The 27,556-nt window shown below is 49.7% G+C and overlaps 1 protein-coding gene across 2 annotated transcripts in view; it reads right to left on the bottom strand.

Moving 5' to 3' along the window:
- Positions 1–27,556, bottom strand: part of EPS8L2 (EPS8 signaling adaptor L2) — a 61,693-nt gene that overhangs the window by 16,782 nt on the left and 17,355 nt on the right. Inside the window, exons 2-10 of one of the 2 annotated variants that reach the window (XM_082761528.1) lie at positions 25,286–25,350; positions 24,408–24,463; positions 10,008–10,072; positions 5,224–5,385; positions 4,184–4,333; positions 3,858–3,937; positions 2,987–3,126; positions 955–1,034; positions 326–452 (exon numbers count right to left, since the gene is read on the bottom strand). In XM_082761528.1, coding sequence (XP_082617654.1) covers positions 326–452; positions 955–1,034; positions 2,987–3,126; positions 3,858–3,937; positions 4,184–4,333; positions 5,224–5,385; positions 10,008–10,072; positions 24,408–24,463; positions 25,286–25,329 — 904 coding nt within the window. In that variant the 5' untranslated portion in view covers positions 25,330–25,350. The remainder of the gene's footprint in view (positions 1–325; positions 453–954; positions 1,035–2,986; positions 3,127–3,857; positions 3,938–4,183; positions 4,334–5,223; positions 5,386–10,007; positions 10,073–24,407; positions 24,464–25,285; positions 25,351–27,556) is intronic. The other variant, XM_082761529.1, reaches the window with a different exon arrangement.

The following is a 27,556-nucleotide window of genomic DNA, read 5'->3' as shown; positions in this document are numbered from 1 at the left end:
TAGAGTGCTCACTTCCAGAGAGGTGTTCATCTTGCTGGCATGCAGAAGACACAGCAATAATAGGTATGGAGACTAGAACTATTAAAAATCCAGGCTTTGAGAATAGTCAGATGTCTTTCTCTGTGCTGGAGCCTTCACAAGGCTCCGTGTGCTCTACACTAGATCCCCAGTGACCAGCAGGACCTCCCAGACTGTTGTATCTGCTGTCGGGTCCATAGCAGCGCTGCTGCACTGACCTGCCCTTGCTAGGGTGTGAACTGAGCTTCCATCCCAACCTGCGTCTGTGCCCCCACATTCCCCATTTGTTCTAGCTGCTGCACTGTACCTGCTGGCCCTTTCTTCTTGTTCTTCTTCCCTTTCTTCCTTTGATTGAGCTGTTTGAATGCCTCTGCAGCCTTCTGAAGCCTGGCAACAAACACTTCGATATCATCCAGAGTGCAGTTCAGGATTTGCTGTGAGGACAGAAATGCAATGAACCCAGGTGGAAAAAGCCAAAACTGCACACAGCCAGGAAGCCTGAATCCCCGAGTGCCTCGACCTGTGCCCACTCCATTTCCTGGAAGAATGCACAGGAATGGGGAATCCAGGCATGAAATTAACCTGGATTCATCACTTTCCGTATACAAAGCCGTGCCCGTTCTGTGTGCTGTACTTGCCAATGTAATAACTGACCGCTGGCTGATGGCCATCTGGAGAATAACCCCAAGAGTAGAGTATGGACCAGGGAGAAGCAGACCTTCCAAAATCATCAGTTACCTCAGGTCAAAGGAGATTGCATCTAACCAGTGAGGGAGCTTTGCTTTTGCTCCCCTTATCTTTCTAAGCAGTAGGTATCAGCTTAACAATGAGTAAACTATGCATAAAATGCCTGCTCGTGGAGGAGGAGCCCCTTGCTTCCTTCCTCTTTTCCCCCATCCCTTCTGCCTATCGACTGTGCGCTGTTCTGCTACCAACCGTTTCTTTTTCAATCTTCTGTGCTAAGATGATTCGGGACTCTTCATGGTCCTGGGAGGCAGAGCCTCGTCGTTCATAGTCTGCAAACAAGGAAAGGGAGAGAAAAATATTTTTACCATCAAAGGTTGATAATGGACTCTGTTAAACACAGGGACCCATGGGGTGGTCGCTCCTGGCTGGGTTTGTGCATTCCTTTATTCTGAAAGCACCTCAGAAGACCACAACGGTGATCAAAGTTGCTGATTAAACCTTCCAAGGGTCACAGCAGCTGCCCTCAGCCCTGTGTGTCAGTATGCTGCCTTTTTTCAGATAGCAGCACTGGATGAATGGCGAGGAGCAGCCAGCTGCTGGTACAGGCAGAGACCTGCATGCCCAGCTCCCAGCAGCTGCCAGTCACTGACTCCTTTGCCTTGGATGCATTAAGCTGCCTTACACCTGCCGAGGAGCTGCCCCTTGCACTGATGAGTGCTCCACGGGTATGTCACGCATGGCCAGAGCAACTCCAACCCTCTCCTCTAACCCTCTGCTCCCCGCAGGAGCCTTGCTTGTGGCAGGGATGCCAGCTCAGCTAGCTGCCCGTCAAGAAAGAAGAAATAGGACCTGGAGAGGAATGCAATGGCCCCTTGCTAGAAAGCAGCACACCAGGAATTATGCATGATTGATATTTAGGCAGGCCCAGGCAAAAAAAAAAAAACAGCATTTTTCTACAAACTCATGTGCAATGTCTCAAGTGTTTTTAATCACTATTAAATACATTCGCAAAAATAAAAACCACAGGTACCTCCCAGCTTCCAGAAGGCAGACACTCAATGGGACAGCAATATTTCAGCGTGAGCACTTGCTCAGGCAGCCTCTTGTGACAAGAATAATGTGTCAGCTCAGTGAAATGGCCTCTGAACGGGCCAGCACAGCCGGTGTTCGGGCAGCAGGATATATCAAGTGGGAGAACTGGGGAGGCAGTTTTGGCAGAGGATTGGGGAAATTGTACGTCATCTTCAGGCATTAAGATGAGATGATTAATTTTGACAGGTTTTGTAGAAAAAGCAGTAAGGCATGTTTCAAAGGAGAAACAATCCCAGCAAACAGGCATCATTCAAAGCTTTCTCCTGACTCCTGCCTTTGTGCCGGGCTCTGTTTTCTCAGATCCAGAAATTCTGCCTGAGTAAATGCCCAGCTGTGCTGGCGGGAGCAATGGACTTAAACCTTTATGTTAAGCCTACTGGGAAGGGCAGAGTTAAGGGTGGCTGTTTCACAGAAGACTGCTGTGCATCAGAATATAGATGTTGAGAGATGATCCAGCTCTGAAATAGAAATCTGATTTTCATTATGCAAAGCTGGGCCTAAAATAGGCTCTTCATTCAAGAGGCCGGATCATCTGCTTGGCTTTGGTTCTCAGCCCAAGGAAATGAGTGTTTGCTCTCCTCAAATGGTATTCAGAGTTTCTTATTGTACCCTGCTTATAGATTTTCCTTGAGCCTAGAAATTAATCCTAAGAGAAGCTGGTACAATTGGCAGGGGTAAGAAAGGGTTAGAGTTTTCTGGTCATTTTAGTTAACCTGAGCTTTATTTCAGAGGAGTTTATTTCTGTTACTGGGAACTTCTTTCTCCAAAGAGAACTATAAGTTTTCTCTAGACAGCTTGAACTGGGATGAAGTTGGGATGGTTTTGGAGTAGGGGGTAAGTTCAGATCTGCCTTTTTACCCTCTGCTCTGGTATTCATGCAGACCACCTGACTTCTGTGGGTGAAATCTTGGTTCTTTGAAGTCAGCAGGGCCAAGGATGTGCCTTTCTGACCAGATCTGTCTTGTCTATATGTTTTAAGATCACCAGTGCCTCATGCAATTACTGTTTGGTGACAGCCTGTCACCTCTTTGGGGAATTTCAGTGTCTTTGCTGTTGCTTCATAACATAGTGAAAAGACACTGGGCAGCAGTGTTGGGACTGAAATGGCCACAGGCTGTTTCAGAAGGGTGGGCTGCCCAGGCTAACGAGCCTCCATCCTCAGGACCGACCCACTGAGCTCTCCCAGTACCTGGTTCATACTGGGAAGGGGGTGCCACCCGGTTCCTGTTCATCGCTGGCCCTCGCATGTCGTGCTGGATCGGGATGGGAGCCGGCCCTTGCGGCGGTGGGAGGATTGACTGTCTCTGCTTGATCTTTTCTTGGTTTGCTCTGCAAGGCAAACAACACAGAACAACCCCTGTCAGAGGCTGATGATCCTATTCTCAAGAGAGCAGTGTGTGAGTGTACCAGCCTGAGCAGGGGTGTGTGCTCGGGGCGATGCTGTGCGCTCTGGCTGCCTTTCCCCTGTACCCCGAGGCTTGCAGGTTTGGGAGAGGTGGCTACGAGGGTACAGCAAGCATCTTTGGGTAAGGAGAGCTGCAGCACCTGACTGGTTTAAATGGAGCTTGCACGGTGTGGTCTGGAAGGCCTGTTCTTCCAGAGCACACCAGCTGGTAGCTGTGTACGGCTGTTTCAGCTGGTGCTTTAGAGCAGGGGGTGTCTGTGAGGCCGGTGAGATTCCTTGCACAGAGTTGGCAGCACAAACCGTTGTGGGGGTCTATCACAGCAGCCAGGATTCCTGCTTCAAAGCTTGTCAGCAGAAGAGTTCCCTCAGCATGATTCGCTTCAGGGTGTAAAATCTCCTAGGGGTGCTTTATGTGAGATGGAGACTCTGTTCCCAGGCACGTAAACCAAGGATATATTTTGAGCAAGGAAATAAAAAGGACAGCCAAAATTCATATCCTTTTCATAAATAGCAGCGAACCTCAGCTAAGCCCGCATGAGTGAGCTGCTTGTCTGGGTCCTCTTGAAGAGGGAGGCTGGCCTGGCAGTCACTGCACTGAGTGTTCTCTGCAGGGGATGTGATTTGGGGGATCCCAGCTCTACCCTGCAGTACTTACTTGAGTGTCTGTGGTCGTACTTTCTTCCCATGCTTGTGGTCTACCAGGGCGCTTTCTATGTCCTCATGGACCATCTCCGCCTTAAAGATAAAACAGGGATGTTTCACTAAAGGGCTGGGCTTTGGAAAATTTGAATTGAAGGCTCCAAGTGGGCAAAGGAAGAAATGGCTGGCAGAGAGCTGGGAGCATATCTTGTTCTGTTACCAGAGTGGGAAGGATGGCTTAGGATGGACCCTTTCTTTTGGGCAAGCCAGCTGCAGGCCACAGTAGCCCTGTCTTGCAGCACACCCCACTCGCATCCCACTGGCAAGGAGGGCTCTGCTCACCTCCACCTCGTCACAGTTGAAGAAGTGGATGTCAGGTTTGTGCTGTTCCGAATCCTGGCACACCAGGAGGAGGATGGAGGCATAGCGCATCTGGTTCAGCACCGTCTGGCAGTGCTGGACTGTCGGCAGCGGGAAGTCCTCCAGCTCCTCCTGGAAAAGAAGAAGGAAGAGGCTGGGCAACGGGGATCTACAGAACTCCTGGGATCCCTGCTTGAGGAGAGGGACCTGACAGAGCTTGTGCTTCTCAGCAGGGATTTGCTGGGCTCTTCAAATACTCGTGTCACAGTCTGCAGTGGCTTGGGACTACATAGGACCAGGAAAGAGGTGGATGAAAAACAGAACTCTTGTTCTCCTGAGTTCTTGAATATGGGGGCCCAGTGGGAGACTTGAACAACTTGAGCTCTCTTGCTCACTGTCATCTTACAGGTGTGCCTTACCTGCTCCAGTATCGTGCATCGCAGCATCCCAGCAGAAAGATACTTTCAGGCTAATGGCAGTGAGGAGTTTGCCCTTCCATTGACTCTTGGATGACCTTGGGCAAATCTTTTTTAGTTTCTCCCTGCTAAACACAGGGCAGAACCACCCTTCTCCTACTGTCTGGCTGCTCTTTCCCATCAGATTTAGGTGCCCTGTGTGCATGTACATGTATTGCTGTCAAAATGGGGCACTGTTCTCAAGCAGGGGACCCTGCGTGTTATTTTAATACCAGTAACAGGTCCTTCCCTCTCTGCTCATGCTATATGCAGGTCTCTGTGGACCTGTAAGTCTGCACTCCCATGGAAAGCAGTTTTACTGTTTGCCTGGAGCACAGCTCAAGGTATCTTCCATCTGGAGTCTCTGTGCTCTGGAGCCATGAATAATCAGCCCACACCTGCCTGTCCTTTTAATTACAGTCAGCCAGCCCCTGCATGCCCCGGAGTGGATTTTGTTAGAGATCTCGCCTTGTTTGGGTTCCTCACAAATGGCTCCCCAAAGCAGAAGGGGAAGAGGATACTGCACACCCCAGGTTAACTTGCACCCTCACGGAGTGCTCTGGGTACCTGCGACTCGCAGTCGAGCAGGCGGATGGACTTGTCATTCACTTGCAGCAGCATCTCCTGTGTCCAGATCTTCTCTTTAGAGTTCAGCATTATGAGTTTTCGGATGGCGTCATCCACCGTCACGATGGACTCACTCTTGTCCATGATGAAGGTGGCCAAGTGCTGAAGGTGGGAGGGAAAGAGGAGAAAACAGGTGAAAAAGCTTTGTTGGTGCTTGCGTCATAAATCACTGGTGAAAGCATCTCTAGAGGTTTGGGCTGTTTGTTCTTTATTGCACGGGCACGAAAGAGTCACGGTGGAACGTGTTCGTTCTGGCTATTAGTACCAGGCCGTTCGCAGTGGTGAAAGATTAGAGTTTTGTAACACAGCAAAGGTTTTCATAACGAGTTTCACTGCTTGCATATTTATCTCATCATATGTCAATTCTAGCAGCTCTGGCCGCCATCCAGCGTGCATGTTTGCAAGTGCTTTGCACAAACGGGTTAGTCCCCTGGCTTTTCTGGAACCGCAAGACAGCTCCAAGCCTGACAGCTGACTCTGCTCCAGCCTTTCAGTCTCCTCATGCTGCTTTCCCACCAAAATTTCTCAAATCAGCTCTCGTGGGAGTGACAAGGGGCCTCTCTGACTGTATAAAGGGGTATTTTGGTACTTGCCTCTGTCCTGCACTGTGGCTTTGCTAGATTACCCTGGTCTCCCTCCCTCCCTCCACCTGCCCCAGAGACCCAGCCTGGGGCTCTTCCCACTTCCAGCCTGATTTCCATGCTGATTTCCCCTCTTGTGCTGGCTGACATGTGCTGAGATGGTCGTGTCACCAGCTCACGGTGCTGCTGGCCAGGCGGCGAGAGCAAGCAGTGCTCTCTGCAGATGGGAAGAGCGTGCTCTGCCAGCAGAGGGGACTGCGAGGCAGGAGAAGCCAGCTCAGAGCAGCCAGATTATCTGTGCCCGTTGTTGTCCCCGTGCCAGTGACAGCAGGGTCAGGCCACGTGTTCAGGTGACATCAGGGAATGGGAAGTACTGGGGAAGCAGAGGGAAATGGTGCCATTTCACTTTGTTCCCTCTGCTGCTCTGCTGTGTTCCTGGCAGCGAGATAGGAAGGAGAACATGCCAGAGTGGGAAAGCAGCTGAAAGTTTTCCCTGTTGTAACCAGCTTCCTCCAGGAGAGGAAGGAGGGAGTTTTCTGGAAGGACACGTTACAGGCCTGACCAACACATCCTGCTGATGTTGGGGGGCTGCTGCTGCCGGCAGGCTTATCAGGACAGGTCCTGGCTCCTTCCCTCTTCCCTGGAATTTCTCCCACTCAGCCAATTCCCCCCACATCCCCATTCCCCTTCTTAATAGTATTAGGGTCGCTGACATGCTGCTGCTGAGTCAGACTAACGTGTGGGTCAGCAGAAGTGCAGAGGAGCTGTAATTGCTCTGGCAGAAAGACCCGTGCCTTCTCCCAGAGATCATATAACAGCTTTAGGGCTCAGGCAATTTCTTTCTGGTGCTTTTTGCTACAGTGGTGCTGTAGCAAGGGTCAGGGTCCAGACAGTGAAGAAACACAGTCTTTGTCCTTGAAGACTGGCGAGCAAGAGATGCAAAATGCAAGAAGAGAACAAAAAAGAGCTTGGGGGGAAATGCGTCTGTTCCCAGTACCAGCCTCAGCTCCTTGTGGTTAGTGTCTGCAATAGCAGGTGTCTAAAAGAGCAGCGAATGAGGAACAAAGCAGTGCTCTGGGGAAGAAGTCCCTCCTACCTGTAAAAACCCAGGCAGAGTCTTTAAGCACGACATTCAGCAGTGGGCATTAGGGGTGGAGAGAGTTTGTGGTGACCAATTTGTTGTTCAGGCGCTTGTTGGATAATTTGCAATGAATGGATAGACCAGAGAAGAGGATAAACACTTCAGAGGTTAAGTGAAGATCCAGTTCTGTGCTCATAAAGCAAAGGTATGGGGTTAGGCACTATCTAAATAAAATTCCTAGCAGGTATTTGAGCAGCTCCACCGAAAGCTGAGATTAGCTGTCCAATCAGATATGAAGAACATGCTTGGGTATGTGTTACTTTAATTGTAAAATGCTGCATGAAAAGGTATTTGCAAAGTCAATATTATCCATGCAGAGGTGACAAACCCTCTGCCTGCAGAGTGGTGAAAGGAATTGGTTTATACCTGCTGACAGGAATCTTATCTGCTCTATTATTTTAACTGCCAGGTTTACAATCTTCATAAATTCCTTTGTTATTTACTGTTAAGTTAATTTTCGTGGAAACGAAAGTTACTTGTCTGACTAGGACTCATTAGAATATTTCTTCCTTTCCATTTTCTGTAGATACTGGTGGACCGAGTGGGGACAGAAACTGGTTCTTACCTTTATCTCACTAAAAGCCCCTTTCATCCACACAGAGATTCAAATATGGTAATTTCTGTAAGAAATGGGCAATGATTTTCTCCACCTTTAAACTTTGATCAGCTTACAGATTACTTTAAGGGTGTAAAATGCTTCATATAAGGAAACCTCTTCCTGCCTCACTGCTTGCCTCTTAAGTCCTGTTTGTCTTGGTCAAAGTTCAAGGTAGAAACTCACAAATGAGTGGCATATGGCATAATTAATAAAGAATTAATGTACGTGTCACCGTTTAAAGTCCCTTCCCTGACTCTACAAGTGACATTATTTGTTAGGACTTGCTGATGGGGATGGCTGGCCAGGCCTCTGATGGGGTGGATTGAGTTAGTATCTCAGGTGGAAGCCAGGGCCTCTTTCCAAACAAGTGTTTTTACAAGTCAAAATTTCACTGTAGGCAAATGAGCAGCTCCCTTTATTTTTAACTGTGTTCTTAAGCTCTCTGCTGGACTGAGGCCTTAAATCAGAGAAGAGAGGACCCTGTCTACTAAACATGAACCTCATGAAGTGCTTTCCTTTCTTGCCTTGCCAGGTTTTCAGTGACAAACGGCCCAGCTGGGCAGAGCTCCCGTGGTACGGAGGCTGCTGGCTGGCAGCAGCACGTTGTGTTCCAGGCATCGCCAGGCTCCGGGCAGCCAGGCTGGCTCCCCTCTTTAAGTCTGTGGATGTCTGTGACACTGCGGGATGAATTTGGCTGAATGCCTGTCATGGCTGAAGGGTTTTGAATTACTTGAGAGGACATAGTAGCTGAGGAAGAGCTGAAAGATGATAGTCGATGTGGTCTGTGTTTTCTGGGCAGGTGAGTTCCTGTAACCACTGTGGAATACTGTTTTTAATCTGTCTGTCAAGAAGGGTTTGAAGGACAGAGAAACAAGAGGGACAGCAGCTCCCACTACTCTCCTTCAAATGCAGAGGAGGGAGAGGACCACAGCCTCTCCGTTTCCTGTTTCCTCATACTGAACTTCCCTTGTCTTTTTAACATCTTTTTTTCTGTTCTCCACCCCCCAATTACTAAACGTTTTAATTTGCTGAATCTTGATCGTTTGTATTTTTGATGAATGATGGATTTGCATGCCATTTTCAATTTAAATTTGAAGTAGAAAAGAGGTCCATCTGTAATTAAACCAAATTCATGTTCTTTAATTACTGCTTTTTGTCCTCCCTTCCTGTCAACCATTTCCCATCTGCTGGCTGTAATGACCATGTCCAGCCGAATGACTGCTTAGTGTTGGCTCACAACAGGCCTTGACCTCTTTGTCCACTGGCACTCATCCTTGACATAGCCCAGCAAAGGACAGGGGACACACCAGTAACTTCAGAGCCTTTGGTACAGGCCAGCCATGCAGAAGCAGCAACCATTCTCTACCTCTTCCCCCAGTCCCAAAGCAGCCTCTCTAATATTGGAGTCTTTCTCACTCTTCAAGTTCAGAGGTGTAAGGGATCCAAGATAGGAATAGTTGTAGGGTAAGATAAGATGTGGAATACAAGGTGGGAGAAGCCAGCAAATCCTCTGTTTTGCTGTAGCATTTAAACACGACCCAGAATTGTGCCCTGGAAAACTGTTGGAGCCTTGTGGAAGGATCTGTGAGCTATACCAGAGTCTATTTGCATTGATTTTCAGACAGTGTCATACCATAATGGAATGACTGCTGCTCTTCACAGGTAGGAGCTGGAGAAGAGCAGCAGAGAAATAAAAGCAGCAGAAGAGCTGGTGTTACTTCTAGAAAGAGCAGGCAGTGTGTGAGAGGAGAGAAAGAGATCCAGTCCAGCCCGAAGCCTCTGACTCATAGGAAGGAGTGAGGTCAGTCTTTGGAGAGGAATCATCTCAGGACTTCTGCTGCTCTCCTGTAGTTTGTTCTCTCGTCCTTTAGTTTGTCTCCTCAAAGCATCTTTGGTGAACAAACTCCTGTGCTTCACCTACATATGCTCTTTCCTTTCATCCCTCTTTGTCACAAAGGAACCTGAGAGGCCCCGAGGATCCCAGCTTCAGCAGCATGTTCCATGGATGGAGAGGATCTGCGTGGTCTCAGCCACTTGCTCCAGGGTGGCCCACAGCACAAGGAGGGGAATTACAGTGGGTGGCTGTCTGCAGGCATGCCCTGCAGTACAGGAGCTAGAAATTACAACCCCTCGGAGGGAAGCTCAGGAGGCAAATTTATCTGCATGCAGCAGCTGGGAAAAAGAAATAGGGCAACAGGGAAGTCCCACCTCCCTTAAGGAAGAATGGAGCAGCTTTGCTGTTTGCCTCTCCCAGGGTGTGGAGAGCAACACTTGTGTATTGTAAGAAGGTTCCCCAGCTGGTCTTTGACCTAATAAACTCTAGGACAAATGAAATACATTTCATTATCAGCATCTATCACTGACGTAGGCCTCTCAGTCCCATAAAATTTCATTGCATACTCACCTGTACATGGTACTGTGAAGTCTCATGCATAATGATATTGGAGTTGGAATATTTTTTCCTTTGTTCTGAAAAAAAAAAAAAAGACAACAAGCTTTCAGTTCAACGTCTGTTTATCAGAATATTAGGGAGAATTATAGTTCTCGTGGTGGGGTGCTATTCTCTGAGCTTCCAGTGTCAATCAGTGTTGAGAATCAATGACATCAACTTTTGTCTCGAGGATTGGCAAATTAGGTGTGTAGGATGCACATTCAAGTTGTATCCTGTAACGTCGCTGCTAATTTGATTCCAGCACTGGTTATGGAGGAAATGAAATCTTGTGTACAGGGAAGCCTCAGACAACAAGTGACAAGGACACTCGTGGAAGAGGGCTGGGAAGAAGAGGAACAGCCTGAGCAGGCCAGCACAGGGCTGTGACGTGCATGTGGCAAGAAGAAAAATCCAACCACAATCCTCCAGTTTGGACACAACAGCCCATTTACATGTCCTCCAGACTCGAGAAGGAACCCTCTGCGCCGCTGTGACGTTGCTGGTTTGATTTCTTACACTTCTTACTGGCAAGGCACAGTGTAGGGCTGATAGGAAGGGCTGTACGGATCAAGGCCAACCAGTCAGAGCCTGGCTTTTTTGAACAATATTTTTATGAGGCAACAAATCTTTATTACTTCCTGCATTTCTCACTGGAAAGCAGCACTATGAGCAATTGGAAAAAAATACATTGCTTGGATTTTAATGAGGCTATGGAATATAATCCTGTAAGATTTTACCCTGTCAGGTTTTACTCATAAATTCATTGGTATGTGTCCAGTGAGTCCATGTATACACTTGGTGCACATAGTAGAGGAATAACTACCAGGTCTCAAGTCTCAGAGTGATTTGTGACTAACCAAACTGAAAACATCTTCCTCACCAGCAGAGGACATCCTCTGATCTCTGGTTTGCTTAGAAAATGTAATTGTTGTTTTATATGTTTTCACCCATCCTAAGCTGGAAATAGCCTGTGTTATAATATCCTGGCCTCTGCAGCAATAGTCACAACCAAGAGGATTTCATGGCACAGCAAACTCTGGGGCTGCTTGTGTTTTAAATAAATATATATTATTCTTAGTTTATTTGTGGTTTACTTCAAAGCTCTCTTTAATGCCTTCTCTGGGATTTTGGCTTCTCTATTTTTTTCCCTTTCCCTGTAAACATGGAACATGTGGTATCATTTTACAAATTTCCTATTTAGAGAGACTGGCACCCAGAAAAAGAATATCCTCATAGAAACTCTGGTAATTTGAACCCAGTTTCTAAATTATCTATCTATCTATCTATCTATCTATCTATCTATCTATCTATCTATCTATCCATCTATCCATCTATCCATCTATCCATCTATCCATCTATCCATCTATCCATCTATCTATTTATCTCTTTTGGTGAAGTGGTGCAGGACCCAGGTAAAACCTCCCAACATGTTTCTTTGGTTTATATTTTTAGCAGCAAGCCATGTTTTGATTGAAAAGCGTTCCCCGGAGACTTACAAGACGTACTGGTAATATGCACCCAGGGCTCAAGCAGCTCTCCCTGAGCCCAGCCACCATCAGCAGGGATGCAGTAAAATGGCTGTGGGATGGATTCCCATCACAATGAAAGGACGAGTGGTGAGTGTGGGTGATGAAATCAAAAGAAGAGCAGAAGGGAGCGGCACCAGGTCTGCTTTTGTGCTGTTTGAAGAATTGTCAGCAGCCTCCTTTTTTTTTTTTTTTTTTTTTTAAGGTGCCTGAGTACATCTTATCGTGGCTGCTGTGGGAGGGACAGTGACAGGGGGACAGAAGGGCAGGGGCACAACAGGGCACTGGCATACGGGAAAGCTGTCACACTCAGTGCAGGCAGTGCCTCTGGCAGCCTTTGCATTCACTCCTGGCTACATCCCAAGAAAGGTACTCTCTGTTCACTTTGCCCCAGGAAGGCACAGTCTCCTGGTTGCTCCTAAACTGTGGAGTCGTTTGCTACAAGTCTACCAAGCCTATCCTTTACATCTGCTCCAAAACCACCAGGAGCCACAGAGATTCCTGGTAGTGGGCAAGTGGCTGGGAAGTAGTTAGGCAAATACTTAATGAGCGTTCTCCTTTAAACCCTGTATGTGGGAAAACACTTGGAGGGAGTAGCTGCAGTGAACAGAGCATGCTGCTGTTACAAGGGAAAAAACCCCAAAAGCATCAATCAGGAGCTTCAGCTTAGTCCTGGGGGGCTCCTAGCATTCAATTCTCAACTGAATCACTTATATTTAATCCACCTGCCAGCGGATCGTGTGCAAATGGAGGGAAAACTGGCCCAAATCTGCTACTCATCTTTCCTGGAGAGTTGACAGGAGTTAAAATAACTAATAGGCAAGTGCTTTCTTGGCACCGATTGCCAGGATTTCTACAAACAAGCCACAAATCCCTCCTGAGGAGCGTGTGTGCCCCCACATGTAACATGCAGTTACATGCCTTGGTTTTCCTGCCTAGAACTAGATGTGATTTCAAGCCAGCTCACCCGTGAGTGCTCTTGTTTCAGCTTACTTCGATTCAGGCCACACCAAGTGGGAATTTGGGGTTTCTTTGGCTTTCCTAAAATGAGAATGCTGGCAGGGAGGGCAGTTAAAAACTGGCTAAACAAGTTCAAATCTCTCAAGTATATTAGACCGCTGGTCTTCTGCAGCATTTTACTGCTCAGCGCTGTCCCCCTGTGACTGCTCTGCTTCGGACAGACACAAGGGGTGGTGGAGCTGGGATCAGGCCCTGGGACAAGCTCTTGCTTTGAGTTCCACCCCTTTAGCGCGAACCTTTTCCCCTGGCCTCTTTTGCATCTCTGTTATGCTTTTATTTCTGCTTGACTTCCATCGAGACGAGGGAGGATGGACACGTTTCAGAGCTCAGCTCTAGGGTTCTGCCAGCAGGTGTCTCTCCAGAACAAGCACTGGCCTGAAGGTTTCCTTTCTGTGGGATTTAACTTGGGATCTTCATTTTAGGTGAAACAGAAGTTGCCAGCACAGAAGAGCTTTTAAACTGAGCCCCTCGTGGTACTTCTGCAAAGACACAGGGCTGAGCACTGGTAGCAAAACTGCCTGCAGATGCAGGAACATCTTAATCATACAAAGAGGGGCCCAGAGAGGATAGAAATGAAAAGGGATGCTGGTGCTTTTCTTTGAAGCCTGGCAAGGATTGATAGCAACAGATTTCTAATCATTTTTGTTTTCAAGCCTGAGAGGTGCCTCATCAGCTTGGCAGGACACCCGTGTACTTTGTACCTTCACAGAATCACTCAGAACCACAGAATGGCTTGGATTGGAAGGGACCCTAAAGATCATCTCATTCCAACCCTCCTGGCCCATGCAGGGACACCTCCCACCAGACCAGGCTGCTCCTAGCCCCATCCAACCCGGCCATGAACACTTCCATGGCTGAAGCACCCACAGCTCTGTGCTCAACCCGTAGCTCCCACAGTGACCTTGAGGAAATGAATTAATATTTCAGCACGGCCAGTTCCTACCTTAGGCTCACATTGAAGGGTCGATGGCACTTTGTTTGCTGTTTTAATTGCAGTCTGCTCTACTTCAAATGTGGGGCAAGGTCTGGGACAGGGCACACGGCAACACACGTCCGCAGGGAGTTGTGTCTCATGTGAGTAACTTTTTTCTCTCAGTAACCTCAATTTCCTCACCAAGCATTTCTCATGCACATCGATGACACTAATGGAAATGAGAACACCGCGTCTGTGTGGGATGGAGGCAAATTTGGACTTTAACGCATCCCATCCGCTCCTTTTTAAAAGGGAGTGGAAAAAGACTGAAGCAGACAGTCTGGAAACAAAGGATTTTTACTTTAGGGCAGGAAACATCTTCAGCTCTGAAAGGAAGGGTGCTGAGCAGTGTCAAGAGCTGGTGGATATTGGGGAGATGGGATTTACATACGGAGCCCAGCCACAGGCCTCTTCAGCCTTTTCCAGCCCTGGTGAGGGCCCTGTAGCTTGGTGCCAGTGCTGGGGGCCTGGAGCTCCCTCTCCACCAGCATGTGAGCCAGCGAGGGCCAAGGGGGAGGCAGAAAGGAGTTTCTACCTGCTCCTGTTCAGGAGCAATCACTGCTATCAGCCAGGATTCTTGCATCCCTCCCATTAGGGGTCTGTGGCAAGGCTGTTGCCCAGTGCCAGGTGCTGCTGCAGTGCTGGAGCTGCACAAACCTGGCAGCAAGATATAAATAAGGCATGGGTGGTGTGTGGTGGGGAAATACAGAGGTTCCCACTCCCTCTGTTCATTCTCCCTGGAGGTATTGCCTTTAAGAGCCACACAACTCAAACAATGTGCCTCTATTTTGTCTCAGGATGCCATTCGAGTTACATCCCAAAAGCTGCCCAGGCAGAGGAAGGGGGTGTTTCTGCATATTCTCTTTCCTGTCCCTCCCTTTAAGATGTCTGCTTCTTCCTTCTCCTGAAAACCCTCCTTGTTGTCTTCTACCTGGCCCCTAAGCCCATGGGAACCTCTCCTTTCATGTTTCCTCCCAGTATCCTCAAAATAGAACTACACAGCCTGAGAACAGCTGGGCTTTCCTGGGCAGCAGAGATGCAAAACGCTGAAATCTCTTTTTCTAGTGCTCAGTTTTGATTTAAATGCAGGAAGAAGTAAGGATCTGGGCTGTAAATGACAAAATAGGCAATCTTAGGTCACATCTGTCTGAAATGGGGAAGCTTTAAAAATGGTTAGGGTTTTATTGGTATATTTACTTCAAAGAAGTGTGATGAAACAATGTAAGCCTTTCTCTGGATTCATCATTATTTGCCTTAGCTTAAAGCTGGCTCTGGTCATGCTGGGCTGAAGCAAATATACCACACAGAGTGATGCCCGCATGGAGACCTGTGGCTGTTTTAAGTTTTAAGCTAAGGCAACTCTGCAGATAATAGGAGATCCTTTATGTGAGCTGGGTGAACTCCCTTTGCCAGAAAAGACGTGAGAAACAGGACACGTGTCCAAGTGGCTCCCACATTGCCCTTCTCCATAGCCTTGTCCTCCACCTCCTTAATTTTGTATGAATGAACACTGGTGCGTTAGCAGCAGTAGCAATTTCCTCCCAGTTTATCTGACACCTCTCATGCTAGAACACTTTGCATTTCTACAGCGTCTTGCAATGGAGAAGACCCAAGCATGGTAACGTTACCCAATCCACACCACATCCCCAGCAGGCAGGGAATTTGCATAATCCCCATGTGATGAATAAGAGTTACAGGAATATAAAGATGGTTTTCCTCAGATCGGATGGCAGCTGCTGCCACAGCACAGACACCAGCGTGCACCTCTGCTTAAATGAGTCACCTTCTGCTCTCTCCCTTTAGAGGCTGCTGTGTTGGAGGGCTACTGGGATGCAACACAGGCTGGATTGCAAAGGGCATGCGAGCTCCAGGGCCATGGCACAAGTACAGCAAACATCTGAAGGTGATAAAAGCTGGCGTGAGACCCACAGTGACCACTGCTGTACTTTTTCCCTGCTGTCTGCCAAGAGAGCCGAAGAGACGGGAAAACAATAGAGCTTTGTGCCTTGCTTTTGGTGTCTGGCAACAAAAAGCCCTCATAATGTGGGGATCATCATCAGGCCAGAGGTGGTGGGTATGACCCACTGCTGCAGCCTCAAAAACAATGACAAGTAATTCACAGTCGCATCGTGCCGAGCCTAAACACTTGCTGTATGTCTGGCACAGGCACTCGGAAAGTTTTGAATGACTCAAGCACGGATGCCACGTGCGATATTCACATATGCAGAACTGTATTTCTTCATTAAATTGCCTCATCTCTTGCCTCGAGAGGTTTGGCCCCATGAGCCCTAGGACACCCCTTGCAGGAAAAAAAGCAAAAATGATTCTGTAACTGAATTCAGCTGAGTCCCTTCCTAAGCAGCTAGCTTTCATCTGGACTCATACCCAGAGTTGTGGGAAAAACTGCAAAGCCATTCTCTGAAGAATGTTATCTGTCACCAATATCTCGCAGAAAAACAGCACTGCGGAAATGATGTTTCCCACTGGCACCAGTGGCCATATGAAGAAATGGAAAAAGCTGAGACTGCTGCAGAGGTAACAAGGTGGATTTTGCCAGCTCAGAATGGACTCAAAACTGGGTGCTGTGCTGAAAATCTAGTGGCAACACACAAAAGTCCTGGCTGGAAGGGAGAGCGTCTTGCTTGGCTTTATGTTGAGGAGTGGGAAGGATGAAATACAGGAATTATTGAGAAAGAAGGTACGATCAACTCACATCCTGGAGGAATGGGGTTATCGGCTGAGTCCAGGAAGTCAAAACACATCTTAAGTGCCAAGTTCCCTCCCCATTTCCATGCAACACCCTTTTTTCCAGGGGTTGGGACGTGGCTGTGAACACTCCCTCCAACCTGGCACATTGTGTGCACAACAGATCGCCTAGCGGGATAAATTCTGTCCCATGGGAGCAGTTTAGAGGTGAAGGAACTTGGTTAAAGTCAACAGGGATTTTGAGTAGTACAGAGGAGGGCAGAAGAGCCATAGGACTGCTGTAGCACTAAGTGTGATACGAAGCATTCCAACAGTTTTGGGGGAATTTGAGCACTTTTTCTCCCTCTGGCGGAGGCAGGACCGTGGTGCTCTGCTGATCCTAACGAGGGCTTACAGGTCAGTTATGGGCACGATCCCAAAGCTCTGCCCCGAGATGCCATTTCTGCCCTTCTGTTGCAATCTCATAAACAAAAACTTGCCCACGCTCTTGCTGCACACCAGGGCTGAAGTCACTTGTGGTGCAAACAGGTGCTGCTGTGACAAACGCAGCCATTCGCACCAGCATTGCGAAGGCCCCAGCCTGCCCTCTGTGCACAGCCCTCGCTGCTTAATTAGGGAGTTTTATCACCCAGGATCCTCCCTCATCCTCCCCGCATCTCCCCATATTTGTTTTCTGCTGTTGCTGGGTGGAAGGCTCTGTAGAAAATGTGGGGGACGGGCAACTCATCAGTGAAGCAGTCTGTAGGGAACCAAGGAGTAATATCAGCCAAGTGAAACGCGAGACGGTGCAGCCTTGTGGTGTCGTTGCTTCTGCCCTACATGCAGACCACGCTTGCACAGCCGTGGGGGAGCACAGCCCCCTCTGGTGTGGGCATGGGAGGGAGACTGCATCCGAGCACAGGAAGTCTGTCCCTCTGTCCCCCTCGGGTCAGGTTTGGGAGATGGCTGGCGAACTGCCTCGGCCACCTTGTGCTGGCAAGGTGAGATTGCGGCTGCTGCAGAGCATCCATCTCTGTAGGGGCTGGCACCACAGGGTGACAGGGACCACAGACCTAGAAAGGCTGTTATCCTACAAGGATTTCGAAGGGACTCAAGAGTCAGGACTATTGCTCAAGCACTGAGCTTTGTTTCAAAGCCCTGGTGAAAGACACGGACACAAAGCTGAGACACCGCAGGGGATGAGTAAGGATCCAGTGCAGTGCAACTTGGAGCTGAGATACTGGTATAAAAGTGGTGTGAGCCTGACAGATTTGGCCCTGCCATTCCCATTTGATAGTATTCTTTTGCACATTCTGTTTTATGGCATTTATAGGATTGGTTTGTTATCGTTGGCAGTACCAGGCCAAAGACCTCTCCTTGATTCCCTCCCCCTGCATTGCACTGGAGACCTCCCTGTGTCCATTGGAGCATCCTGAGGAAAGTCCTGGCTGTTGCCTTCTGGAGCTTGCCAATTCCTTATATTATCTATATGCTATCTAGCAGCACACGCGCTCTTTATAGTAACCTGCCTATGTAGTATGAGCTGGTTCTTCTGCCAAAGCAACAGGTCAGGACACAGCCCTTCGGAGGAGAAACGAAGCAGCAAATGCTTCAGAACACTAATGGCAATTATGCAAATTTGTCAGGCCTGCATTAAAAAGCAGCCTTACGAAAGAGCATCCATTCCCAGGATGGGAGCAGGAGGCCAGATCTGATCTGGCAGTTGGATCGCTCATCTGCGGTGTGCAGCGCTGCCGACCCAACAGGCTCCTGCTGCCTCGCCGAGTGGGAGGACGCTCCAGGTTCTGCAGGGTTAGTCAAGGATCTGATTTCGGGCACTGCACAGACCTGCTGCGCCTGGGCTCCCGGCCCCAAGGCAGCTGCAGGCTCTGTTGCTGCCGGAGCTTCCCTGCTTGGGGGTTCCCATGGCTGGCCAGCGCCGGGGACAGTGTGTGGGATGTAGTGCTCCTGCCTGCCCCGTGCCATCCCCTGCCCGGCTCTCCTCCACACCACATGAGTATTTCAAGGAAGGAGAAACCACAGGAGGTTGGAATAACATTGCAACTGGCTTGTTTTGCATGTAGGAGTTGGGATAAGCAATACCAGAGGAAAATTTTGCTGGCTGGGGTAGTGTCTGACATGGGAGCACCTCCCTGCATCGGTGTCACTGTGTCAGCAAAGCCCTCCTGGTGCAGAGCCAGCCTTCAGCCCTAACTGTGTAACTAAGCCCTAACTAAGTCAAAGCGTGGCATTGCAAAAAGATCTGCTGAGCAACGAGAGGAGAAGGGCAGCAGGTATGAAACACCACCAAAAGCTTTAGAGTCACTGCCCAGGCTCCATTTTGGAAGCCTCTTTGCAGCTTCTTCCAAAGCCTCGAGCACCCTGTCCTTCCTGCCACCACCACGGGCCTCTCTGAATGCCAGAGGCTGTTGGTAACAGTGGCCGTGACACTGGGAATCTGTGGGGATAGCCATCCCCCTTTGGGATCTGGAAGCTCCCGAAGTGAATGAGAAGGCTCTCATTGACGCTGGGGGTGTGAACGGGCTGGGCAGCGGGGAGCTGTTGCCTGATAGCACGTTGGCAGCTAGTCGGTGTCAGGAGGCTAAATTCCTCCCTGGCATGCCTAATATTTGCCACTAGCTCAAGCCCAATTGCTCACATTCTTCTTTTATTAGCTGAAGACACAACCCACTCTAGAAGAGCAAATAAAAACCTGACCCTTGTGCACGGGCTGTGCACATCAGGTAACATTGCCTGCCTGTCCTGGCATGCTGAGGGATGGCTAGCAGCATCCTGAGCGGCCGCTCGGCAGAAAATAAACAAGCTACTGAGAAACTCACAGGCAAAGGCATTCCCTGTCCCTTTAAAATCAGAGCTGGGAGAAATATGCCAGGTTATTTTTCACTGAACAATTCAAAATGATGTTTTCTAAGCTCCCCGTAGCCGGTAATGACATTTTTTGAATATCAGGCCCTTGACTTAAGTAAACAAAGTGACAAATTTGCTTCACTTGAGAACCAAAAACCACTCATAATAAAAAGTTTCCCCTATTGTTTTTGTCGTCATTAAGTAACTAATCCAGTGTTTGTTCTCAGAGTACCTGGGCACCCATTTCCATTCAAGAAAATGTCCCTATTAGTAAACTCTGGGCAGATCCTCCATGCAAGGGGAGAAATTGAACTCAGCAGGCTTGAAGCAGCAAGGAAAAAGGGCTGCTGGAGGTGCAGACCAGGCACTATGGGGTCAGAGGGGGAAAGGCCTCTCTGCAGACCCCATTGCTAGCTGCTATCCCAAAAGCATTGCAATGGGGACGTGAGGGCTGCCTGCTCAGAGCAGCCAGGGCCAAGCTGAGCCAGCAGCACTCAGAGCAGAGCCTTCGCCTCCCGGCTGCACCACCACCGGGTTTTGGTCCGCAGGAACCACCAGGAATGCTGGCTTGCTTTCTTTCTTCCAGCCCCGTTTCCAGCTGGAGTATTACGTTTCCAGGCTTTAAATAAAAGGCTCACCCGCAAGGCAGCGTTGCAGAGGAGCCGGCGTAATCTGAAGCTGGAATCTCGGGTGGGAAAGGGGACGTGAAGAAAGACGCTGAAGTGGCACTGAGGGAGCCGGGGGGCAGACAAGGGAGTTATTCAAGGCCGATGGCGGGGGAATGGGGAACCAGTGTCTCAGGCAGTGCTCTGACTCGGAGCTGTGTGAGCAGATCAGCGCTGCCCGGGGGCTTTCTTGCGGCGGGCTGAGGAAGCCAACAACAGCAGCAGGTGGGAAAGCTGCCCTGCCTTTCTCTCCACCTATCGTAGGAACATTTCAGCTCCTTGCTGTTGCCCCATTGTACAGGGAAAACATCAGCAGGGACACTCCCTCCTCTGAGCAGCTTTCAGACCATGCTGGCACCGGGCAGGAGCAGGGAAAAGGTGAAATGTGTTGGTCCCGGTGGTGCAGCTGCTGGAGGCAGACAGCTGTGTCCCCCTGTGCCCTGTCCTGTGCTCGAGATCCTGGGCAAGCAGCAAGCAAGTCCTTTGGGACAAGTGTGCAAGAAAAACTGGGCTGATAAACGCCTGATAATTTTAGGGAAAGAAAGGTGGTATCCAGTCAGTGTTTCTGTCTTTCTGCTTGAGCTGGCATAACCCGTGTCTGTAAAGGTGTCTCGCCAAGGCCCTGCTTCACCTTGTGCTCACCCAGGGTGCAAGTGGGGACGTGGGAGAGCAACTGGCAAGGAATTACAGGCCAGGGGAAACAAAGGGGGCTGTCCAGTCTTATCTTCCCCACGTAGCCCCAGGAGGAAATACGGGAGGCCTGCAGAGACCCCAAGGAGCTGGCTTGTGACCATTAAACCTGTCAGTCCTTCACCATCGGCATATTCTGCCTACAGCTCATGGGTCTCCTCTCCCCACGGCTCCCCAGGCAGATGATACCCATCCCAGGGCCCAGAGGGAGCAGTGCTTCTCTTTGTGTTTGCATCCCGTGTCCTGTTACAGCGCTGAAGCCTTTCTTGGGTTACGGGAGGCGTGCAGTGTCAAGTGATCGCGCCTCGCATGCTGCCACCTTGCAGCTCCGTGTTTCTCCAGCCTAACTCGGACCACCGGCTGTGCCCATGCCCTAACCTCCCTTTTCCAGCCCCGTGCCACACCAAGGTTGGGTCTTTCCCAGAAACGAGCATATCAAGGAAGGCAGGTGGCTTGTCACTGTCTCTTGGCAGGGCAAAAAGCAGCTGAGCATCACAGGGACAGACTCGGCACTGAACAGAAGTGAGCTCTGCTGCAGGGCCATTTCCTTCTCCTAGCCCCATGTGAAACCCGCTATAACCATTAAACTCCCCTCAATTCTATGCATCTTCTCACAGTCACAGTGCCTGATCCCTCATGAGAGACAGCACCATCCGATAAACCACAAAAGCAGCTTGGATGAGTGCCTGCAAAAGTCCACCTGGTTATTGCCACAGAAAGGGGTAGCAAGAGTGCTGGGGAGACCGCTGTGCACAGACACCTCCCTTCCAGCCCTTCCCTTGGCTCCTGCCAGAGCCACGTTGGTTTCCCCCCCACGGCCTTTCATCTGGGTTCAGAAGAGATGCCGGTAAGCGGAGAAGCAGCTTAATTTATTTATGGTACGCATTAACATTTATTCGGCCAGTTGCTGTGCATTGAGCAAGGTGGCAACCTGAGAGGTGCCAGCCATTCCCCCTGCTGCCCGCCGAGCCGGGGCTCTCTGTACGGGCAGCCACAGACGCTTCCAGAACACGGAGCTGAGCAAATGTGATGCTGTTCTGCTGAGGGGGGTGGGAAGGATGACACAGCTCCCATGACAGCCAGGCAACTCCAAGGATGGCTGAGCACCCTAGAAAGAGCTCTGATTGAGATTCTGGTAGGGATAGAGCCAGGGGAAGATATCTCAGGGTTGTAAGCCATTTTTCTGCAGAATTCCCCAGTGATTTGGGTCTCTCTGCATCCCTCTGCGTTCACCATAACATAAAAGACTTGGTGCTGTGCCATGTACCCAGTGTCACAGCACTCAGAGCAGGCCAGCTGTGACACCAGGGCAGCCACCTTCCTCAGGGGCTAGCACCTCTGCGGATCTGCGTGGCCCAGAAGCTGGGACCTGGGTGCTGTGAGCCCATCGATTCACAGGATCATTGAGGTTGGAAGAGACCCTTCAGATCATCAAGTCCACCCATCACTACCTAGTCCACCACTGAACCACGTCCCTACGTGCCACATTCACACGTCTCTTAAATACCTCCAGGGATGGTGGCTCCACCACCTCCCTGGGCAGCCTGCCCCAACACCTGACCACCCTTCCCATGAGGAAATTCTTCCTAATATCCAATCTAAGACACCTGTGTGCTTTGGATCTGCAGAAGGACGTTACCCAGTGAGCTTTAAATGCAGCAGATGTCTGCATGCTCATCGCACCCAGACTTTGGAGGCCTGGCAGTGTGCACAGGCTGAGGGTCCAGCCTGACTGCACCAGAGAAAAATGGAAACATAAAAAGTCTCCTAAGCTCTGAATGTCCCTTAGCAGCATCATAATCACATAATCAAGGCCAGCTCGGCTTGATGTGATTTGTTTCATTATGAAACATAATTCTCCCTGGAATTTTAGTTCTTGCCTGCCCTCCACCCCCAAATGTGCCAGCTCACAGCAGAAACTGATGTTGGGGGAGGGAGGATTCAAGTGGGAACGGGACCCAAACATTTAAATGTTGGCTTAACACACACTGAGTGTCCTTTGGAAAAGGCACGCTGAATTAGTGAGCAAGTCTCAAGCTCTGCCAGGCATAAACTCCATGGACGTGCTTGTGCATACGGGGCCGAGCCAGCTGACAGCCACTGATTTCTGCAGTAAATTACCGCAGCCCTCATAGTGCCCTGCTGAGGCAGGAGGGAAATCAGGGGCCGCTGATTTAATTCCTCTTGAGGATTTGGCCTCTGGACTTACAGTACTTGTTTGAGGTTTGCTGGAATTTGGTGGGAGAGGTCCTGTTCTTGCTGAAATTTGCTTTCGGGGTGTGTCCATGAAAAAAAAAAATGAAGATATGAAGATGTAACTCAGCATTTAAAATGACTTATTTGAGAAAGTGTTTGGTTTCAAAACAGTTTTTCACCTTTTCCCTTTGCTTGCTTTTACGATGAAGGCATTGCAGGGTGGGCAGTACTCACCACCAGATGCTGCCACATCAGTTCTGTGCACACAATTAGATCCCACCCCAACACCCTGATAATTCAGAGCTCTGGGCTGTCTCCATCAGTGGGTGCTAACCTGAGCTCATGCCCTGTTTCCAACAGTTTTCAACTCTCAGTTTCATTTTCTCATGTCTCTGTATGGCTCTCTATTTACCTTGCAACTAAAATGTTTCTGGCCCCGATTTGCAAGATTTGCATGAGCTTTCAGAGCAGAGCAAAGGAAATGGTGCTGTCAGAGGCAGGACGAGCTCAACTGAGATGGCAGTCCTGTGTGCAGAGTGGAGCAGCACCCGAACATTGCCACTCCTCGGCCTCTCTCTTCTTTCTGGGCTTAACACATGTCCTTTCATCCCAAGACAAATGACAGACACAGTTCAAACCTTCTCTTGGCACCTGCCCATCATGCAGCATCGAGGCCAGAAGTAGCCCTGTCCAGTAGCATTAAATTGCTCATCCACCTTTATTCCCATGTTTCACTTCTTTGCAGCTATTCAGTTAGCATTTCCTATGTTTAACACTTCATCCTCTAAGTACAGCTCCTACCTTCCCACCAGTGCCCTCTTCTTGAAATCCATCATTTGGGGGACACAGTTTCAGGCCACTCCACACTGATGAAACTCCAGGCAAAGCCATTCAGCAACCAAAAGCACTTTCCAGGGACAAACACAGCCACCCTCATCTTGCCGCACCAAAGGGAGCTTGCCAACCAAATACAAGCTGTCACAGCCCTTCCACACCCTATGCAAGCACCAACCTGGCAAACTGACAGCTCTCTGGTGGGAGAGTTTGCAGGTTTGGGCTCCCTAAAAGCTGCAAGTGTTCCCCCTGACAAAACCCCTTCTCTTTATCCAGAGAGCAGCTGAGGGGGATGACTTCTGACACAGCTCTCTGCTTGTTCTGCCCATCCCAGCACACCCCACAGGTCAAGGCTTCACCTGGGATGCATTAAGAGAGCTTCTAAGATCAGGAAGAACTGTTATTGATACCTAAACGTTCTCTACTACTCCTCAGCCCATGTTTTGCTGGCTCCTCTGGAGCTCTGGTGGTTTATGGACAAGCTGCAGATCAGGCTCTGCACAAGCGCCAATCCCACCAATTCCCTCTGCTTCCGACCAGCCAAAGGGCACTGGAGTTTTCATGGCTCACCGAGTAGTTAAAAGAGTATAATCATTAACATGTTGAGGACAGTTTTTCCTTTGTCGGGCCCCTTATGGGGTTATCTCACTAGCATAACTGGAGAGGATCTGGGTGGCAGGTGGGAGCCGTGCCTGCATTTGCTTGCCTGTCTGCACGAAATCACCGCTGGGCCCTGCGTGGGAGACGGCAGCGTGGAGGCAAGATGCATTTTCACTGCCATGTCAGGGCAGCTGCTGTGCGTGGAGGTCTGAAACACAGGCCCAAGTACCGGCCTAAAGCTCCCTAGCAGCTGCCTCCAGATCTCCAGAGGTGCCCTTGCTATAGCAAACCCTACATGTCCGTGGGCATGACTTACCATACAGGTCCTTTGCGCTCAGCTTGGAGGCTCCGTCCGCTCTGCCCATGCTGCCACTGTAAGAGAGACAAGGCAGAAATCAGCTGTCACTTTTTAACCTCATTAACATCTGCTCTCACGTGCGATGCACGCGGTGATCAGCACTGCAGCCCCATGGCAATCCCAAGGGAGAGCAGAACTGCCCTCCTCACCATGTCTATCTGGCATGCTGTCCCAAATCATCTGTGTTTGCTCCTCTGACAGTGCTAGGGAAAAGGAGAACCCCCATTTTACCACTGAGTCCACCTAAACCCAAGACAGCTTAAGAGCCAGGCCTTAGGGCCCTTGTTAATGGACCCTTTTAAAACCCACCTCAGCTGCTCAGACACAGAAAGCAGCCCCTATAAAAACATGCAAGGACATAAATGAGAGCAAAATGCTTTGAGTTTGGGGTGTCAGGCCCCTAGGAATGGGTTATATCCCCTGTAAGGCCATCCCTCCCCCTGCCCTGTCTGCCCAGGCTGTGTGTGGGAGTGTGCAGCCTGAGGGAACGGTGGGGACAGGGGAGGATCAAAGTGGCACCTCAGGGTGCCATGGCTGAGGCAGGGGGTGGCCAGCAGCTCCTGTCACGATGTCCCCCTGGGTGCTGGCGGTGGTCGGCAGCACTCTTACACCCACTCTCCAGAGACCAGGAACGTGCAGGAAAGTCGTGCCCGTGAGGTGAGGGGCAGTAATGCTGGGTACCACCACAGCTTGTGAGGTGCCCACGGAGGGTGAAACAAACCCCTGGGATCTGCAGGGGATGGCAAGCGGGACCCCCAGAAGCATCCCCCTGGGTGGTGGGAAGGAGCAGAAGTGCCAGCCATGAGATGGAGGGAGCCCACCATGGAGATCCTTACTTTGCTGAGCCAGAGCTGCTGCCGAGGGATCCCTTGAGACTCATGTTGCTTCACAGGACAGGCAGCTGCAGCAGAAGCAGAGGACACAGGGTTAGCAATCAGAAACCAGCCATCACACACTCAGATGATTTATCCGTGTGCATGGTGCCTTTCCCACCTCTGACTTGGGGTCCCCAGGCAGCAGCCTGGGCAGGTGAAAGCAGTCAGCTGGGCACAGTGGGGTTTCCAGGCTGGTCTCTGCCCTGTGGCTCAGACACTTGTCACAGCTCTGACCTGGGCCAAGGTGAAGATGACACAACCTTTCTGAAACCTACTTCCACCTCTCCCCTCTCACCCAGCCTGTGCAGGCACACCCAGACTCCGTGGCATCTCAGCACAGCCACCTTCTACCAATGCAGCCCTGCCGATGGTTTAGTATGGCCCGATGAGACCTTTGCCTTTATGGCCTCTCTGAGGCGATTAGCAGGCTCACAGATCACTGTGGCCGTGTGCTCACCATGGTAAGTGTCCTGAGTCATTTTTCATGTCCGTACTGCCATTATCTTATGCCATGTGGCTAAACACTAGCTGTTAAAGTATCCTCACCTAGTGTATTCCCTGAATAGAGAAAAGACTGCTCCACCGGCAGCATAAGGATGGAGAAAATAATTACTGCACTGGCTGGCTGCTTGGTGAGAGGCAGGCAGGCTTAGCACTGATATTTCACCTCCTTCTGCTGATGAGAATTGTAAGTAATGAGAAAATGCTTGAGAGAGATGCAGGCGCTGCTCTGAGAGCAGAACTGCAAGGGAAAAAAAAAAAAAAAAAAAGGGAAAACAAGGTATAATAAAAACTCGGGGAACATTTCATATTGGGATTCAAGATATCCACCTCAGTTCTAGTGCGTGAGTTGAAGGAAAGCCAAGACAAACTCTTCAAGGTTTTTTATTCCCTTTTAAGAAGCTCGGGAGGCACCTGTGTGTGGGCTGTGCACTCAGCGCCTCTTTTCCTTCTCCTGGGTCAGACCCTGCTCACCTCATTATGAGGTTGTCAGAATTCAAAGGTATGGCTTTAAGATACCCGTTGGTGGTCTGAAGGAAGGCATTAATTGCTGTTTTCAGTGGGAGCTCCTGCAATGGAACCTTTCAAGGTGGTTGGCACGTGCAGAGCTGCCTCCCTGAGGTTTTGCTTAACTGAGTTTAGGCTCAATCTGTGTGCAATCCCTGGGGAATACTTTGGAGTCATCCCTGGCATCTGGGATTTCCCAACGGGAGGCTGACTGTCTCTGCTGCAGGGCTTGTTGTATCATCGGCAGAGCTGCCCGAGATTCCCTAGGTATCCGGTTTTATTCCTCGTGTTGGAAACGCTCGCTTGTGGTATTTTGCTCTGTACGTTTTGCCCTGAGGTCAGGGCAGATTCGCAGCTTTCCTACCGATTGTAACACGTCAGAGGGATGTGCTTTGTGGCGATACAGCTCTCCAGGTGAGGCACACAGCATGCAGGTACGCTGCTGCTACCATTGCACAGCCACACACTCGTGTTCACACGGACTCCCCTGGCATTTTCTGGGCTCAGCCTGATGGCTTTTGGCCTCTTTTGTATCGCAGTAATGCTCCTCAGTGCTAAGGCACGGGTAGAAATTACTTTGAAGTGTAATTTGTAGATAGTATATTAAATTCCCATTTTCATATATTAAATTCCCATTTTCATCTCTCTTTTGGCAGACACCAAAGTCCATGCACACACAAACGTGGCTATAAATTTATATATGTTAGAATAGAAACTTGGTGTTCTGCCAGCCTCTCTGAGTGTAAGAAAACCCGTCCCTGTGCCCAGGCTTAGGTACCTGTGAATTTTTCCTCTGTTAATAGCTGTCTGCTGGTTTCCTCTTACAGTCCTCAAACGGTTCCTATCTCTCAGATCTCTGTGTACATTAGCATAAGATACCTGGAAAAGGGAACGTGCTCTAATAAACCCAGCTCTCTTCTGTTTACTTTATACTGTCTGAGCACTTTAGTCCCATGGCTAATGATCAGAGCTGGGAACGTTTCTGCTTATTAATGTAATATTTCTGGCTCCCTTTCACTTACTGCCGCAGGGCCGTGTCCTTAATGGGCTGAAATCCAGGTTACTCCAGAAGGTAAGGGAGTGCCGAGTTTGCCTGGTGGAGTTCAGAGCTTGCTCCCAGGCCCCAGCTGTAAAAAACAACAGGAGGAACCAGGGTCGCAGCCGAGGACTTGCTGCTTTTGGTTTCTCCTTCACAAGCAAAAGACAAGCTCTAGGGGATCTGGT

The sequence above is a fragment of the Aythya marila genome (assembly GCF_965140915.1).
Source record: "Aythya marila genome assembly, chromosome: 5".
Classification (NCBI taxonomy): domain Eukaryota; kingdom Metazoa; phylum Chordata; class Aves; order Anseriformes; family Anatidae; genus Aythya; species Aythya marila.
The sequence above is the reverse complement of the archived record's forward strand: the minus strand, read 5'-3'. Positions and strand labels throughout refer to the sequence as shown.